Source organism: Loxodonta africana, chromosome 6, assembly GCF_030014295.1.
Source record: "Loxodonta africana isolate mLoxAfr1 chromosome 6, mLoxAfr1.hap2, whole genome shotgun sequence".
Taxonomy (NCBI): domain Eukaryota; kingdom Metazoa; phylum Chordata; class Mammalia; order Proboscidea; family Elephantidae; genus Loxodonta; species Loxodonta africana.
Window position 1 is genome coordinate 6,247,727 of NC_087347.1, and position 15,084 is coordinate 6,262,810.

At 42.9% G+C, this 15,084-nt stretch overlaps 1 protein-coding gene across 1 annotated transcript in view; it reads left to right on the forward strand.

Moving 5' to 3' along the window:
• The first annotated feature begins 5,867 nt into the window (after positions 1-5,867).
• Positions 5,868-15,084, forward strand: part of IQCA1 (IQ motif containing with AAA domain 1) — a 176,441-nt gene continuing 167,224 nt past the window's right edge. The window contains exons 1-2 of the mRNA XM_064286503.1: positions 5,868-6,628; positions 9,157-9,323. Coding sequence (XP_064142573.1) covers positions 6,626-6,628; positions 9,157-9,323 — 170 coding nt within the window. The 5' untranslated portion in view covers positions 5,868-6,625. The remainder of the gene's footprint in view (positions 6,629-9,156; positions 9,324-15,084) is intronic.

Consider the following 15,084-nt stretch of genomic DNA (forward strand, 5'->3'; position numbering starts at 1 on the left):
AAAATGGTGGACAATCACACAATACTGGGAATCATGGCCTAGCCAAGTTAACAGACATTTTTGGGGGACACTATTCAATCCATGACACTCATCCTAGTTCCACTTCATTCCCAAGGTCTCAAAGCAAGCCAAAATGAAGGTGACCCCACCTGGACTTCTGGCTCTTTAAAAAACAGAAATTGATCATCCCCAGAGATGTCTGCACTTCTCAGTAGATGGGCGTGAAGGGGTCAATTTTGCAAATGATTGGACCAGGTTGGTCCAAGGCCAGGGCTGGAGAACCAGGGCCAGGCTTCCTGCCAGAATCCTACTCATGAGAGAACCACAGCTTCTTCCAGAGTCTGAAGACATTCCACATCTGGTCATCGTCAGGGGGATGTGGGTTTCCCTCTTCCTGTGGGCAACGTGGCAAAGCCCTGGTGATGCCGTAGTTAAAAGTTCGGCTGCTAACCACAAGGTTAGCTCAGACATAGTAATGATTGTGAGGATGGTGCAGGACCAGGCAGTGTTTTGTTCCATGAGTCAGAACTGACTTAACAGTACCTAACAACAACAATAACAAAGCTTAAAAAGAATGACTTCTCCACTCATGTACACAGGGTAGGGAAATACACAGCCAAGTATTGCTCCTTGAAGGCATTTATTTGTACATCAAAGTAGCTGAATAGAATTATCCCTGCTCAAGGACTAATGGACCACAACTGCTACAGCCCCCACCAGACCTAGTCCAGCACAACTAGATGGAGCCCGGCTACCACCACCAACTGCTCCGACAGGGATCACAATAGAGGGTCCTGGACAGAGCTGGAGAAAAACGTAGAGCAAAATTCTAACTCACACAAAAAGACCAGGCTTACTGGCCTGACAGAGACTGGAGAAACCCCATGAGTATGGCCCCCAGACACCCTTTTAACTCAGTACTGAAGTCACTCCTGGGGTTCACCCTTCAGCCAAAAATTAGACAGGCCAATAAAACAAACAATAACACATGTAGCTCAACCATGTATACGAGACTAAATGGGCACACCAGCCCAGGGGCAAGGACGAGAAGGCAGGAGGGGACAGGAAAGCTGGATGAATGGAAATGGGGAACCCAAGGTCCAGAAGAAGAGAGTGTTGACACTTCGCAGGGCTGGCAACCAACGTCACAAAACAATATGCGTCTTGTTTAGTGAGAAGCTAATTTGCTCTGTAAACCTTTATCTAAAAAACGATTAAAAAAAAAAGGAATTATCCCTGCTTCCTCTTGCTTGCTCACTTTGAGGGAAGCCAGCTACCATTCTATGAATTGGCCCAAAGGAGGCTCTGGCCAAGAGCCAGCAGAGAGCTGAGCCCCACGGTGCAACGGCCCAGAAGGCACTGAAAATCCATTGAACTGTACATTTAAGACTTGCCCACTCTTCTGCATGTAGATTATATTTTAATAAAACCTTTTTTTTAACTCGTAGCTATTCTTTTTAAAATAATTAATTTTGTTGTTACCGTTGAGAATATGCACAGCAAAACATATACCACTTCGACAGTTTCTACCCGTACAACTCAGTGACATTGTTTACATTCTTCAAGTTGAGCAACCTTTCTCACTCTCCGTTTCCAAATTTTTCCTCCCCATCAACATAAACTCACTGCCCCCTAAGCTTCCTATCTGACCTTTCGAGTAGCTGTTGTCAATTTGATCCCATACAGACAGTTTAAAAGAGCACAATGCTTAAGATGTAGCTATTCTAGTTGTCTGTACTTCATGTATGAGGACAAATAAAAAGTCTCAAATTTCTCAGCATGAGAAGCGTAAGTAGACAAGTCTCTTGGGCAGACACATGTGCAAGATGGCGTTCATATTTCGGTTCACAGCCTCAATAGGCTGAACTGGTTATTTAAACAGTAAAATGCCTCGGGGTAGAAGGCGGGTGGGGAGTCTGACAGACCAGGCTTGACACCACTCTGAGAGGCCATGACTTCCTTTCCAGTTGGTTCTGACTCATGGCGACCTTGTATATAACGGAACAAAACACTGCACCATCCTGACGGTAGCTGGTGAGTTTAAGCCCACTGCTGCAGCCTGTCCTAGCAGTAGGTAGTTACTCTCTGTCTCAGTCATCTAGTCCTGCTGTAACAGAAATGCAAGTGGATGCCTTTAACAAACAGAAGTTTATTCTATCACAGTTCAGTAGGCTAGCAGTCCGAATTCAGGGTGCCAGCTCCAGGGGGAGGCTCCCTGTCTCTCTCTCTCTGTCGGCTCTGAAAGAAGGTCGTTGTCATCAATCTTCATCTGGTCTAGGAGCTTCTCCTTGCAGGAACCCTATATACAAAGGACCCGCTCTGCTTCCAGCACTGCTTTCTTGTGGTATGAAGTCCCCCATGTCTCTCTGCTCACTTTTCTCTTTTATATCTCAAAGAGATCCACTTAAAACACAATCTGATTTTATAGATTGAGTCCTGCCTCATCAACATAACTGCCACTAATCTCACCTCATTAACATCACAGAGATTGGATTTACAACACACAGGAAAATCACGTCAAATAACAAAGTGGTGGGCAATCACACAATACTGGGAATTATGGCCTAGCCAAGTTGATACATATTTCTGGGGGACACAATCCAATCTGTGACACTATCCTAACCCTGTATAATGCTCCCTGGCGGGGCAGGGCAATGCTTCTTCTAAGGAGGTCCTGCCCTTCTAAGTAGAAAGAATACACAGAAAAGGACGAGGAGGAAGCCAACTGGAACATAAATGGAGGAAGACATGAGCATGTAAAAATTCCTCCTAGCCATCAGCCTGACTTTTTAAAAAACCCAGACAATGTATCTCTTAATTCTAGCAGTCTACTGGGGTGAATTAATAGACGAAGTAGATATTTTCTCTGCTCTTAAGTTGCACCTTGCTTTTGTAGTCTGGGTCGTTCGCAGTTCAAGACCCTGAACGTGTCTCAATAATGACTCAACGGAGCACTCTTATGAACCATGTAGCTAGTACTTGCAATTAGCTTTCTACTCTGGATATCAGAAACTATTGTTTTATTATAAGCATTGTAAAAATAAAATAGCAAGAAGGGAGGGAGGGAGGAGAATGGTATGATACCCAAACAGAAATTGGATAGACGAGTGTTATTTACTCAGAAGTATTATGAAGATATCCGTGACAGTCATTTTTGTGGTAGGTTTAAGGCTGAATTTATGAATGGCTTGTGAAAATCATGTCCCTTTTAAAAGACAGCAGGTGTTAAAACAATGAGAGGTGACCTCCTTCACATCTGGGTTACAAAAGCTGCCTCAGTGTTTGTGGAAAAAAAACAGGATAATAATAATAATAAAAAAAACATCCTGCTTCTGGCTAGCTCCTTTTCATTTTTTCTCACACTGGGCAGTTTTATTTATAGTTAGTAAAGGTAGCATGCAGGAAACACACACACTCACACACTCGTTTCCCAATGGAAGTGATGTTTATGTGACGTAAAATGGCTTTGGCGTTTGTATAATCTATTATCTTTGGAACTCCATCTAGAATGTAATGTTCAGATTGCTCACATCCCTTTTTAAAGTAGTTGACTAGGATATTCACAACAAAATCTATCAAATAAGATTCATTTCCAGTCCAATATATCTTTTGATACATTACTATAATGGGCTGGGGAGAAGCCAAGCTTTATAACTGAAACACTGCAGTTTGCGAAGGCAGGTGCTGGCCGCTATAGGAATTTTAAATTGTCGTTGAGGCAATACCTCTGTTGGAAAGCATTCTTCTAAACAAACTGTATGGAGCAGATTTTTGACATCTTGGCTATGTCCCCAGATTTCTGTGAATCTCAACATCAGGAGAACTGCTAATTGTGGTGCGGATTTTAGGCAGACGCCGAGGCTCCCCCAATAGCTAAGGGGCTAGCTGCCATGTAACAGCCTTCTGGTGCAAATGCGTGCCAAATGGTTTATGTACATTACTCATTGGAACCTTGTAACAATCCTCTAGGTAAGTACAGCTGTCTCTGTCTCAAATGATATCATGTCTCAGACCTTGGGGACTGCTTGGGAAGAGCCAAATTGTGAATGTTCGATCTCAGAACTAGAACCTCAAGGGCTTACAATGTTTGCTTCCATGATAAAGAATTAGCAAAATTCATACTTTATTCTTTTCCAGTTATTTACACAAATGTAAGACGCTTCACATTTCATCGATTTGCTTTTGTACACACATAATATCAGACATAAAAACTGGCAATTCTTACTGCTCAGAGTTTAACATGTACCATTTTAAAATACACCACTTACGTAGAAAGACATTTTATACTTAGAGAGCACAGAAAACGTCTCTTACATCTAAGTTTAGAGGAGTAGGCCTTCAAATTGGATTTGAACTTTGTACCTTCCTACTTTTACCTGACCACCTCACCTCCACTCTACAGTCCTGCAGGCCTGCCCAGGGAACACACTGGAGCTGAATCAAAGTCACTGGAAGCTTCCACTGCCTTTTCACTGTGCCTTGAAGTGCCCATCAAACCATGGTAGGAGCACTGTAGTCACTCTTCAAACTTCAGGGCTCACACTCATGGAGAATTTACACGGCAGACTTGTTCCAAAGCCAAGTAAACTCATCTTTGAAAGACCCAATTCTTTTACTATGGGTTCAATGAGGAATATGTGAAACATGGCTGGCAATAAGAAATCACTGAGTTTTCAGAAAAATACATCATGAACTAAGTCCCCCAAAAGCAAAACACGGAAGTTGGACGATTACCCAGAGACTAAGCAGACAAGGTCATACCATCCAGTTTCTTAGCACATGGCAATTTAAGTACCATGGAGATCCGGGGTGCCAAAAACAGTTAAGCCCTTGACTGCTAGCCAAGAGTTTGGCAGAGGCACCTCAGAAGATAGGCCTGGTAACCTGCTTCCAAAAGGTCACAGCCTTGAAAACACTATGGAGTAGTTCTACTCTGTACACATGGGCTCACCGTGAGTCAGAATCAGCTAGATGGCAACTAATATAACCTGACCCTATGAATGTCAGTAAGTTTCCATCTGTCCTTAAACTAGCCCAAGCCAGATTTGGCCCACCACGCTCACGCAGAAGAGCCAGCTATGACTGCTAATTGATCTCAACAGAGGATGAAGCAACCAGTGGAATGAATCAGAAAGAAAATCATCACCTGGATCTTGTTCCAAAGCAAAAGGTCGACAAGAACCACGTCACCTCCTGTTTCCTGGCTGCCTTCAACAATTTACCCTCCCCAGTACGCCTGCGTGGCTGCCATCTTGCTGCCCAAATCACATATAAGCCCTCTTTCCCATAGCTCGGACAATCAGATCTGAGGAACTTCTTCTTGGATCTTTGCTGTGCACACTGCAGTAAAGTTACTTTCTCTGTCTCAAAGACCAGTGTCCAGATCATTGGCAAGTCTGAGCGCATGGGACAGAACTCACCTTCTAGTGTTCGGTAACACTAACAACAACAACAAAGACACCACACCACAGCCCTTCGAGTGATATGAGGGTTATTCTTCTCATTGCGTAGAGATGGATTTAGGTTCAGAAATGTTACCTAAGTTGCTTAAAGTCACACTGCTGAAAAAAATGGAAGAAGTGGAGCTGGTTCTCTGAAAGTTCAGATTGTCCACTATTCCATTCACAGTAATTAAAAGCCCCAGTTTTTATTTTCAAATGAGCAATGAGCTTATAATTTGACTGCACTGTAACCTATTTCCAAGTATCAATGGAATAATTAAAGTATTAAAAGAGAATAAGCAACATCCTGTATACTGTGCAGCGTTCAGACTAATAAGCATGATCCGCGAGCCCAGGGGAGCTTTAGGAAATCTGTAATTGGGCAAAGGAAGGAAGAGAGGCCACATGATAATGCGTAACTCCCTGCTGAGAGGAACACATATGTGCTTTGGTCAGTAAAGGCATTGCCTTAGTTATCTAGTGCTGCTATAACAGAAATACCACAAGTGGATGGTTTCAACAAACAGAAATATATTCTCTCACAGTTTAGAAGGCTAGAAGTCCAAAGTCAGAGTGCCAACTCCAAGGGAAGCCATTCTGTCTCTGGAGGTTCTGGGGGGAAGGTCCTTGTCATCAATCGTCCCCTGGTCTAGGAGCTTTTCAGTGTGGGGATCTTGGGTTCAAAGGATGCACACTCCTGGCTCTTCTTGCTTAGTGGTAATGATGTCCCCCTCCTCTCTGCTTGATTCTTTCTTTTATATCTCAGAAGAGATTGACTGAAGAAATAACCTAATCCTGTAGATTGAGTCCTGCCTCATTAACATAAAAAAGACTTGTTGAAATGGAGTCAATTTCAACTCATAGCAACCAGAGGTAGGATTTTCAACACACAGGAAAATCACATCAGATGACAAAATGGTGGACAATCACACAATACTGGAAATCATGGCCTAGCCAAGTAGAAACATTTTTGGGGGACACAACTCAATCCATAACAGGTATGTTCTGTCTTCCTAGTACACATCTGGGTCATTACAGAAGACTTGCCAAGACTTACCAAAACTCAGCTCTGTGCTGGCTCCAGTGATTCAGTAAAGACTCAATGGCGTCACCAAAAATCTCAGAAAGTGGCTCTGTATGGCGTGAGAACAGAGGAAGAGTATTGGGATTTCTGGAAAAGAAAGATGGTAAGTATAAAGAGATGTCAATGTAGATTATATCACAGAAGAAGAGCTGGTTCCGGACCACGGTTAAGAAATCAAGCGCCCCTTAGGGTTTAAAGAGTTGTTGTTAGTTGCCATCAAGTCAGCTCTGACTACTGGTGACCTTATGTGTTGTCCGGTCCTGTGCCATCTTCATGATTGTTGGTATGTTTGAGTTCATTGTTGTGACAATTGTGTCAATTCGTCTCACTGAGGGTTTCCCTCATTTTCACTGACCCTCTGCTTTACCAACCATGATGCCATTTTCCAGCGATGGGTCTTTCCTGATGATGAGTCCAAAGTAAGCGAGCTGAAGTCTCGTCAGCCTCATTTCCAAGGAGCATTCTGGTTGTATTTCCTCTAAGATTGATGTGTTCGTTCTACAGTGTATTCAATATTCTTCACCAGCACCACGGTTTGAATGCGTCAATTCTTCACGTGTCTTCTTTTTTCATTGTCCAGCTTTCAAATGCATATGAGGTGAGTAAAAAGACCACGGCTTGGGTCGGGTGCAACTTTGTCATCAAAGTGGAATCTTTGCTTTTTAAAACCGTTAAATTCTTTCTTTCCATTTATCCTACGAATAAGTTCGTGCCTCCCTAACTTCAAACGCCTTCCCTTATCTCTGTTATCCCTTTCTAGCTCCTTCCCTGTCTTCTCATCTATATTTTGTCCCTCCAATTCTCCAGTTTTCAGCATCCTTTCTTTCCCTAAGATGGTCTACAGTTCTGTCAGTAGCACTTCCTGCCCCCCAGGCTGAAGCCCCGGTGTTACCTTTTGATCTTTCCCCCTGAGCCAGACCGCAGCTCCTATGAATTACACTTTCTCATTATTTTACGCCTTTCTCTTCCATTCTCGGTCTCTCACACAAAAACAGTCAAGGTCTGGATTACTTCTTGTCTTTTCACTGGCCTCCCGGCCTCACAATCACTCCAATTCTCTTTCCCAAATATGCCTCCTTAGCTCTGGAGTCACCATACAATTCAGTACAAGATGCTCTGCTCACCATTGAGTACATGTATCATCTGGCCCCAGTCTATAATGCCAAGCCTATCCTCAAGTCAAAGTCTTGACCGTCAAATGAGCACATCCCCATACGTGTCCTGTTTCTATGTCTTTGTCCATGTGTTCCTTGGCCTGGAATACTCAACCTCTATTTCCACAGATCAAAAGCCCCACAGCCAGCTCAAATCCCACCTTGTGCTTAATACCTTCTACTTCCCTACTTTGAGGACTAAGGTCACCTTGAGGACCAAGGTGCACCTGACCCAAGCCATGGTGTTTTCAACTGCCTCATATGCATGCAAAAGCTGGGCCATGAATAAGGAAGATCAAAGAAGAATTGATGTCTTTGAATTACGGTGTTGCTGAAGAATACTGGACCGTCAAAAGAATGAACAAATCTGTCTTGGAAGAAGTACAGCCGGAATTCTCCTTAGAAGCAAGGTGGAGACTTCGTTTCAAATACTTTGGACATGGAATCAGGAAGGATCAGTCCCTGGAGAGGGACATCATGCTTGGTAAAGCAGAAGGTCAGCAAATAAAAAGAGGAAGACCTTCTATGAGATGGATTGACCCAGTGGCTGCAACAAGGGGCTCAAGCATAGCAGTGGTTCTGAGGATGGCGTTCTGTTGTTCACAGAGTCACGATGAGTTGGAATTGACTTGACAGCACCTAACAAGGACTCTACTCTTTGAAGGCAGAATTCATTTCTACCAGGGTCATCTTTTTATACTGCACAGAGTTCAGTACTGGGCTTTGCATAGAGCAAACCAAAAAACCAAACCTGTTGCCGTCAAATAGATCCCAACTCATAGTGACCCTATAAGACAGAGTACAACTGCCTCATAGAGTTTCCAAGGAGTGCCTGGTAGATTCAAACTTAACCTTTCGGTTAGCAGCCATAGCCCTTAACTACTACGCAACCAGGGTTTCCTTGCTTAGAGCAGGCATCAATAAATATTTGCTCATATGAATTGATATGTGTCAAGGGGAATGGAAAGACAGATTTTCCCAAAGACCTGGCAATCTGACTATGAAGTCTTCACATTTTAAATGAAATGACACATCAGGTACGTAGGTCACAGCATAATAACTGTAGAAGAGGTAGCAATCAGTTTAGAGGAAATGACTGAAAAGATAAATCAAAATAATCATTACAATCTCAGATTTTTTTTTTTTTTATAGAGCATGGTTACTAAAAAAAACCCAAATTTAGTATTTTCATGTAAGAAGAGAAATAACGTTACAAATACCACAGAGATATAACAGGATGAAAGCTCTCTGGATGCAAATCATTTTCTCTCGGCTACGAGGCTACTAACCTTAAGGTTGGTGGTTCAAACCCAGCCAGCAGCAATATGGAAGAAAGGCCTGACCGTCTGCTTCCACAAAGATACAGCCAAGAAAGCCCTATGGAGTCTGGTTCTACTCTGTAACACGTGGGGTTGCCATGAATCAGAATCAACTCCACAACAGGTTTGGCTTCCTGGTGTTTTTTCTTTTATAACAGGATGTGACTCTTGAATGGAATTCAGCAAGATGGATAGAGCCCACAGAGGGTGGAACAGGGCACTGTGCCTCATGGAAGTCCAGGAACTGCGTAAGGCCACCGTCGAGGTCCTTCAGGGAAGTCATTCCTTGGAGTATCCGGTCAATCACATTTCTCATGCTGCCCAAGCAAGTGGTCGTGAGTCTTCCCTGCACTGGGCGCTTGGTCCAGTTGTGTAGTTTATAGTTTGGTCTGTGGTACAGTGTATTTCTGTCTTGTTTCTGTTTTAGTCTTGCTGTTACTGGGAAGAATGGGAGAGAGTTTGTTAGCCGAGGAGGAGGATGTTGGGTCCTTGAGTGGGAAGGTGCCTGTTGGAAGCCTTACGTTGGGCACCATTTTGATTGGTTAGTGGCTTGCACGCCACCTTGTGGCATGAAAGGCCCTGCTAGCGGTTGCAGCTTGAGTTCCCTGAGGCAGAGGTCTAGACGGATGAGCTGTTTTGGGGATTTCACTCTGGTGCAGGCTTTGGGAAGGCTCAGGTATGAGTAAGAAAGCGAGTTTCCTGGTCTGGCTGAATCACAGCGGTTGAGTGAAAGAAATTACAGCGAAGACTGGTGACTCATGAAAGAAAAGGTCAGGTTGTAATACATGAACCTCATGTGGATCCCAGGAAATATCCCAGAACAGATAATTAAAATGACTGGTGAGTTCTTATTAAAAACAAGCAGTGAAAACAAGTCGTGTCATCTTATAGTATAAGGCACACAGCAGTCTAGCCTAATTTTAGCTTTCGTTAGTCACTATTCTGACAGATAAATGCTATGCCCTAGTAGCGCAGTGGTTAAACGGCTGGCTGCTAACCAAAAGGCCAGCAGTTTGAATCCACCAGCCACTCCTTGAAAACCCTATGGGGCAGTTCTGCTCTGTCCTATAGGGTTGCTATGAGTCGGAATTGACTCGCTGGCAACGAGTTTTGGGTTTTATACATATATACATATGTATATAAACGTCTGTACTTATTGTATATATATGATATATATTTGTATATATCAGGTTGCTATGAGTCAGAATCAATTCGATGGCAACAGTTTTATTTTATTATATATATGTATATACACCAATAATATGTGTGTGTGTGTGCGTGTGTGTGTATTAGGCATACGCTTGACAAAGTGTTCATCTCATGGTCTCATTAAAGGCAGCAAAAAAAACTGTGAGCCAGGTGGTACTGTGGCTGGGAAGGTTTGTAACTTGTTGACTGGCCATTCTCAGAAAAATATCGACTAGTACATTGGCGTAAACGTGGACACATTTCTAGCATTGGGCTGTAGTGCTCTCTGGCTCTGTTGTAGACAACATTTTTATCAAAAGCATGGATCTGATTTGAAGAATGACATGGAACTGGATGGGACGGTGAACACACTAAATGATAGAGGTGGCTCAGCAGGAGAAATTGTGGAAAGATTCAGAGGTTTAGCTGAGTGTCACACGAGTCAACGGTGTGATGTAGCCACCAAAGCTGTAACACAGTTTGGGTTTGCATCAGTAGACCTGAGGAAGGGGCTCTGCTGCTAGTCGGTGGAGTGCCTGCCCCACCTAGAAGGGCTTGTCTGAAAGACACCTCCCAAGTAAACAGTGTTACAGAGAGAATGGTGGCCAGGAGACCCGAAACCTCATCATGTGGAAGAAGCTGAGGGTGCTTGCCCTGAAATCAAGACGACGTTGGGTGTGATGTTGTTGCAGTTAGGTACTGTAGAGTTACATAGTGACTCTACGTACAACGGAAGGAAACACGGCCCAGTCCTGCGCAGTCCTCACAATCCTTGTTATGCTTGAGCTCATTGTTGCAGCTACTGTCAGTCCATCTTGTTGAGGTCCAAAGCGTATGTGAGACGACGTCTTGCCATCCTCACTTCTAGGGAGCATTTTAGGTAGAGGAAAATGTGGGCTTAAATGTCTAAAAAACTACTCCTGTAGAAAAGGAAAGAGCCTTGTTCTGTTCTGCCCTGGAGGCTCAATGTGAAAACAAAGAATAATAGTGAGAGTTGTTGGAACCAGAATGGACCTTTTCACTGGCAGTGTGTTGGCAGAGATGGGATGCTCAAGAGATAAGGTGTCCTAGGGGCCTGAAGCATCTGATACAGAGGTAGATAACTTCTAAGGGCTCTTCCAGGCCAATCATTCCTCCAGGAGATGTACCTCCTAGATGATATTAAATATTGATATTAAGTATTCCAGGGCCAAAGTAACTGACCTACCACATCTGCCTAGTCACATAGCAATGATTTTTCCCAAAGGTAGTTTAAGAATCACTATTTTCAGTAATATCGGTTTCACGGGAAACCAATTAGTTAATAAACACTAATTAAGGTAGCGGTTGCTACCAGCATGTATATAATGCTTAAGAGTGCAGTCTTTGAAGCCAAACTACTGGGTGTTTGAGTACCAACTCCACCAGCAACTTAAGTATAACCTTGGACATACTGTTGCTTAATCTCTCTGGGCCTCAGTTTCCACATCTGTAAAATGGGGACTAAAATATTATCCACCTCTTAAAATTAATGAGAAAATATAATGAATGCGTACATGCCAGGTTCCCAACGGTCCCTGGCATAGAGTAAGTGGTCAGTAAGTGTGGCAACTGACAAAGTTCACAGAATATAATCAAAAAGCAACTATATTTGTTCACCTACTGTGCAGAATTCTGGAGAGCTTGTTCTACCATATTCTCACGTGGAGTATTGCACTAGTCCTTTTTTTATAATTTGTGTTATTTTTCGTTGCTGGGTGTTGAGGCTGTACATGGCAGAACTTACATCGATTCAGCCGTTTCTACATATACAGTTCAGTGGTACTGATTACGTTCTTCAAGCTGTGCAGCCATTCTGCACTAGTCCTTTTAACAGGACTTGAATCTTTTGATTGTTTAGATTTCATCATCAAGTAATTTATTTTCTAGAAGGACTTGGGGGTTGTGGCAAGTATTGAACTTTGCCTACAGAAAGGCCAATCCCACCTGCTTCCATATTAGCAGAGCCCTACTGCTCCCCTCCTTGGTGGTGTAGTCGTTGTTAGGTGTCTGAGTCCATTCCCGCTCACAGCAATCACATGCACAAAACGTGTGATCCTTACAACTGTTGCTAAGCTTGAGCCCATTGTCGCAGCCACCGTGTCAGTCCATCTCGTTGAGGGTCTTCCCCTTTTTCACTGACTCTCTACTTTACCAAGCACGATGTCCTTCTCCAGGGACTGGTCCCTCCTGATAACGTCCAAAGTACGTGACACCAGGTCTTGCCATCCTGGCTTCTAAGGAGCATTCTGGCTGTACTTCTTCCAAGACAGATTTGTTCGTTCTTCTGGTAGTCCACAGTATATGCAATATTCTTTGCCAACACCATAATTCAAAGGCATCAATTCTTCTTCGGTCTTCCTTATTCAGTATTCCTTTTTTTGGAAGTAGATCACCAGGTTCTTCTTCCTAGTCTGTCTTTATCTGGAAGCTCTGTTGAAACCTGTCCACCACGTGGGGCCCTGCTGATATTTGAAATACCGGTGGCATAGCTTTCAGCATGAGAGCAACACGCAAGCCATCATAGCATGACAAACTGACAGAAAAGTGGCGACTCTCCTTCTAAAGGCAGGTAAATGCTGATTAAGACAATCATGGTAGTCACTTTGCCCCACTGGCCCTTCTACTATCTTGAGATATTAGATGAAATATGCAATATCTATAATGTAAGCATGTAGTGCCTAGGATGTAAGCACATAATGCCTACTGTTGCTGCAGACATTTTGTGACCATGAAGGCAGCCACCCAACATCCTAAGGATGGCAGCTCTGATAGAGGCAAAGACCTGGATCTTTGAGGATATCACTGAGCCACAGGAATGATCAGCCCTGAAACTGTCCCACCTCTACTCTTGTTAAGTGATATTCTAAATTCTCATTGTTTAAGCCATTGGGCACTGGATTTTCTATTACATTGCATTTGAAAACATTCTGATTTATACATGAGTACTATGTTTTACTATATCCTGAGGGATTTCATATTTTGGAATATTGAGTGAGTAGAAAAATTCATGAGTTACACTTTGCACTAAAAACTTTGTAAATATACCTTCATTTTCATCTGACATTGAAAGCTACTGTGTAGAAAGCTGAGGCTAACCAGATTCCTCTTCTCACTTTCCCTGAAGTTCATAACTTATCCAGGATCTCTCTTGGTGTTGGTTGCTCTGTATCAGTTTTTCTTGGAACATAGCGAAAGCTTTTGATCTGTTGCTGTATTTCCTTTATTTTGGAAACCATTCGGTCTTAACTACCTGGTGCTGCTATATAACAAAAATACCACAAGTGCATGGCTTTAACAAACAGAACATTTATTCTCTCACATCCTAGGAGGCTAGAAATCCAAATTCAGGGCACCAGATCCAGGGGAGGGCTTTCTGTCTCTGTTGGCTCTGGGGAAGGTCCTTGTCATCAGTCTTCTCCCAGTCTAGGAGCTTCTCAGCCAAGGGACCCCAGGTCTAAAAGATATTCTCTACTTCCAATGCTTCTTTCTTGGTGGCATGAGGTCCCACTCCTCTCTGCTCGCTTCTCTCTCGTATATCTCAAAAGATACAACCTAACCTGACTCTAGATACAACCTAATCCTACAGATTGAGTCTTGCCTCTTTAACATAACTGCCTCTAATCCTGCCTCATGAACATCATAGAGTTTAGGATTTACAGTACATAGGAAAAGAGTCACATCAAATCACAAAAGCGGTGGACAACCACACAATACTGTGAATCATGGCCTAACCAAGTTGACATGCACATTTTGGGGGAACACAATTCAATCCATAACAATACCCTTCCTTGTAACTTCGGGGGGGGTGGGGAGGAGATCTATTGTTAAAAGTCTCTTTTTCATGGACATCAACTAACGTTTTTTGAACTGCTTAAAGACTTAAGTCATTTTTCACTGCATTCCCTGTAATTGGTTTAAGTTTTTCCTCTAAATCAGTAATTAAGCTGAATTGTGCCTGGTTTGTTTCCGGATTTTTCTAATCCATTTCTGTATTGGATTATTTCTGATTTTCATCTGATTTCCTTTCCTGTATTACCTCTTTTCCTTCTCATTCTATTGCTTTATATTCTCTCCCAGCTCTTATTTCAGTAAATTAATGTTATTAACTTACGATAACATAAAACACATGTAAGGGATTGTCCTCTTTTATTTATTTGGTTACTTTTTCTTCCAGACAAGTTTCTTCATCTGTCTCACCCATGCTATGTTCCTCCCCCAACACACACACACACATTTTATTGATGTCTTGGGGGTCTGGGTAGTAGATATCCTGTTTCTTTTTATCTTATTCGTGTTTAACGTGGGTTGCTCTTTAGAAATCTTCTATTTGCTCAAATACAATGTGGACAAATTCTCCTTGACTCCCTTCTCACTGTACCTGAATGAGTTAAGAGCTGGGATATTAAATTTTGTTTATGTCCCTGTAGACGAAATGCACAGTGGGGATAAGATTGTTGCACAGAAACCAGGTGTGGAAGGACTGGATGCAGCTTTTCTCCTGAGGCTTTGCTGAATTTTACCACCATTCACACACCTTGTTAGGAGCCTGTGTCATATTCCTGTGACAGAGCACCCTTTCTATCAGTTTCCCGTAGCTGACATAACAAATTTCCACAAACTAGGTGGCTTAAGACAACAGAATTTTATTCTCTCACAGTTCTGGAGGCCAGAGACATGAAATCAGTATTACTGGACTAAAATCAAGGTTTTGGAAGGTCCGCTTTCTTTGTGGCTGCATCATCCACTTTCTGCCTTTGTCTTCACATTATCTTCTCTTCTACGTGTGTGTGTGTGTCAAACCTCCCTCTGCTCCTGTCTTATAAAGATCCACGTAATATACAGCCGAAAGATGAGCCCCTCAGGTTGGAAGGTGCTCA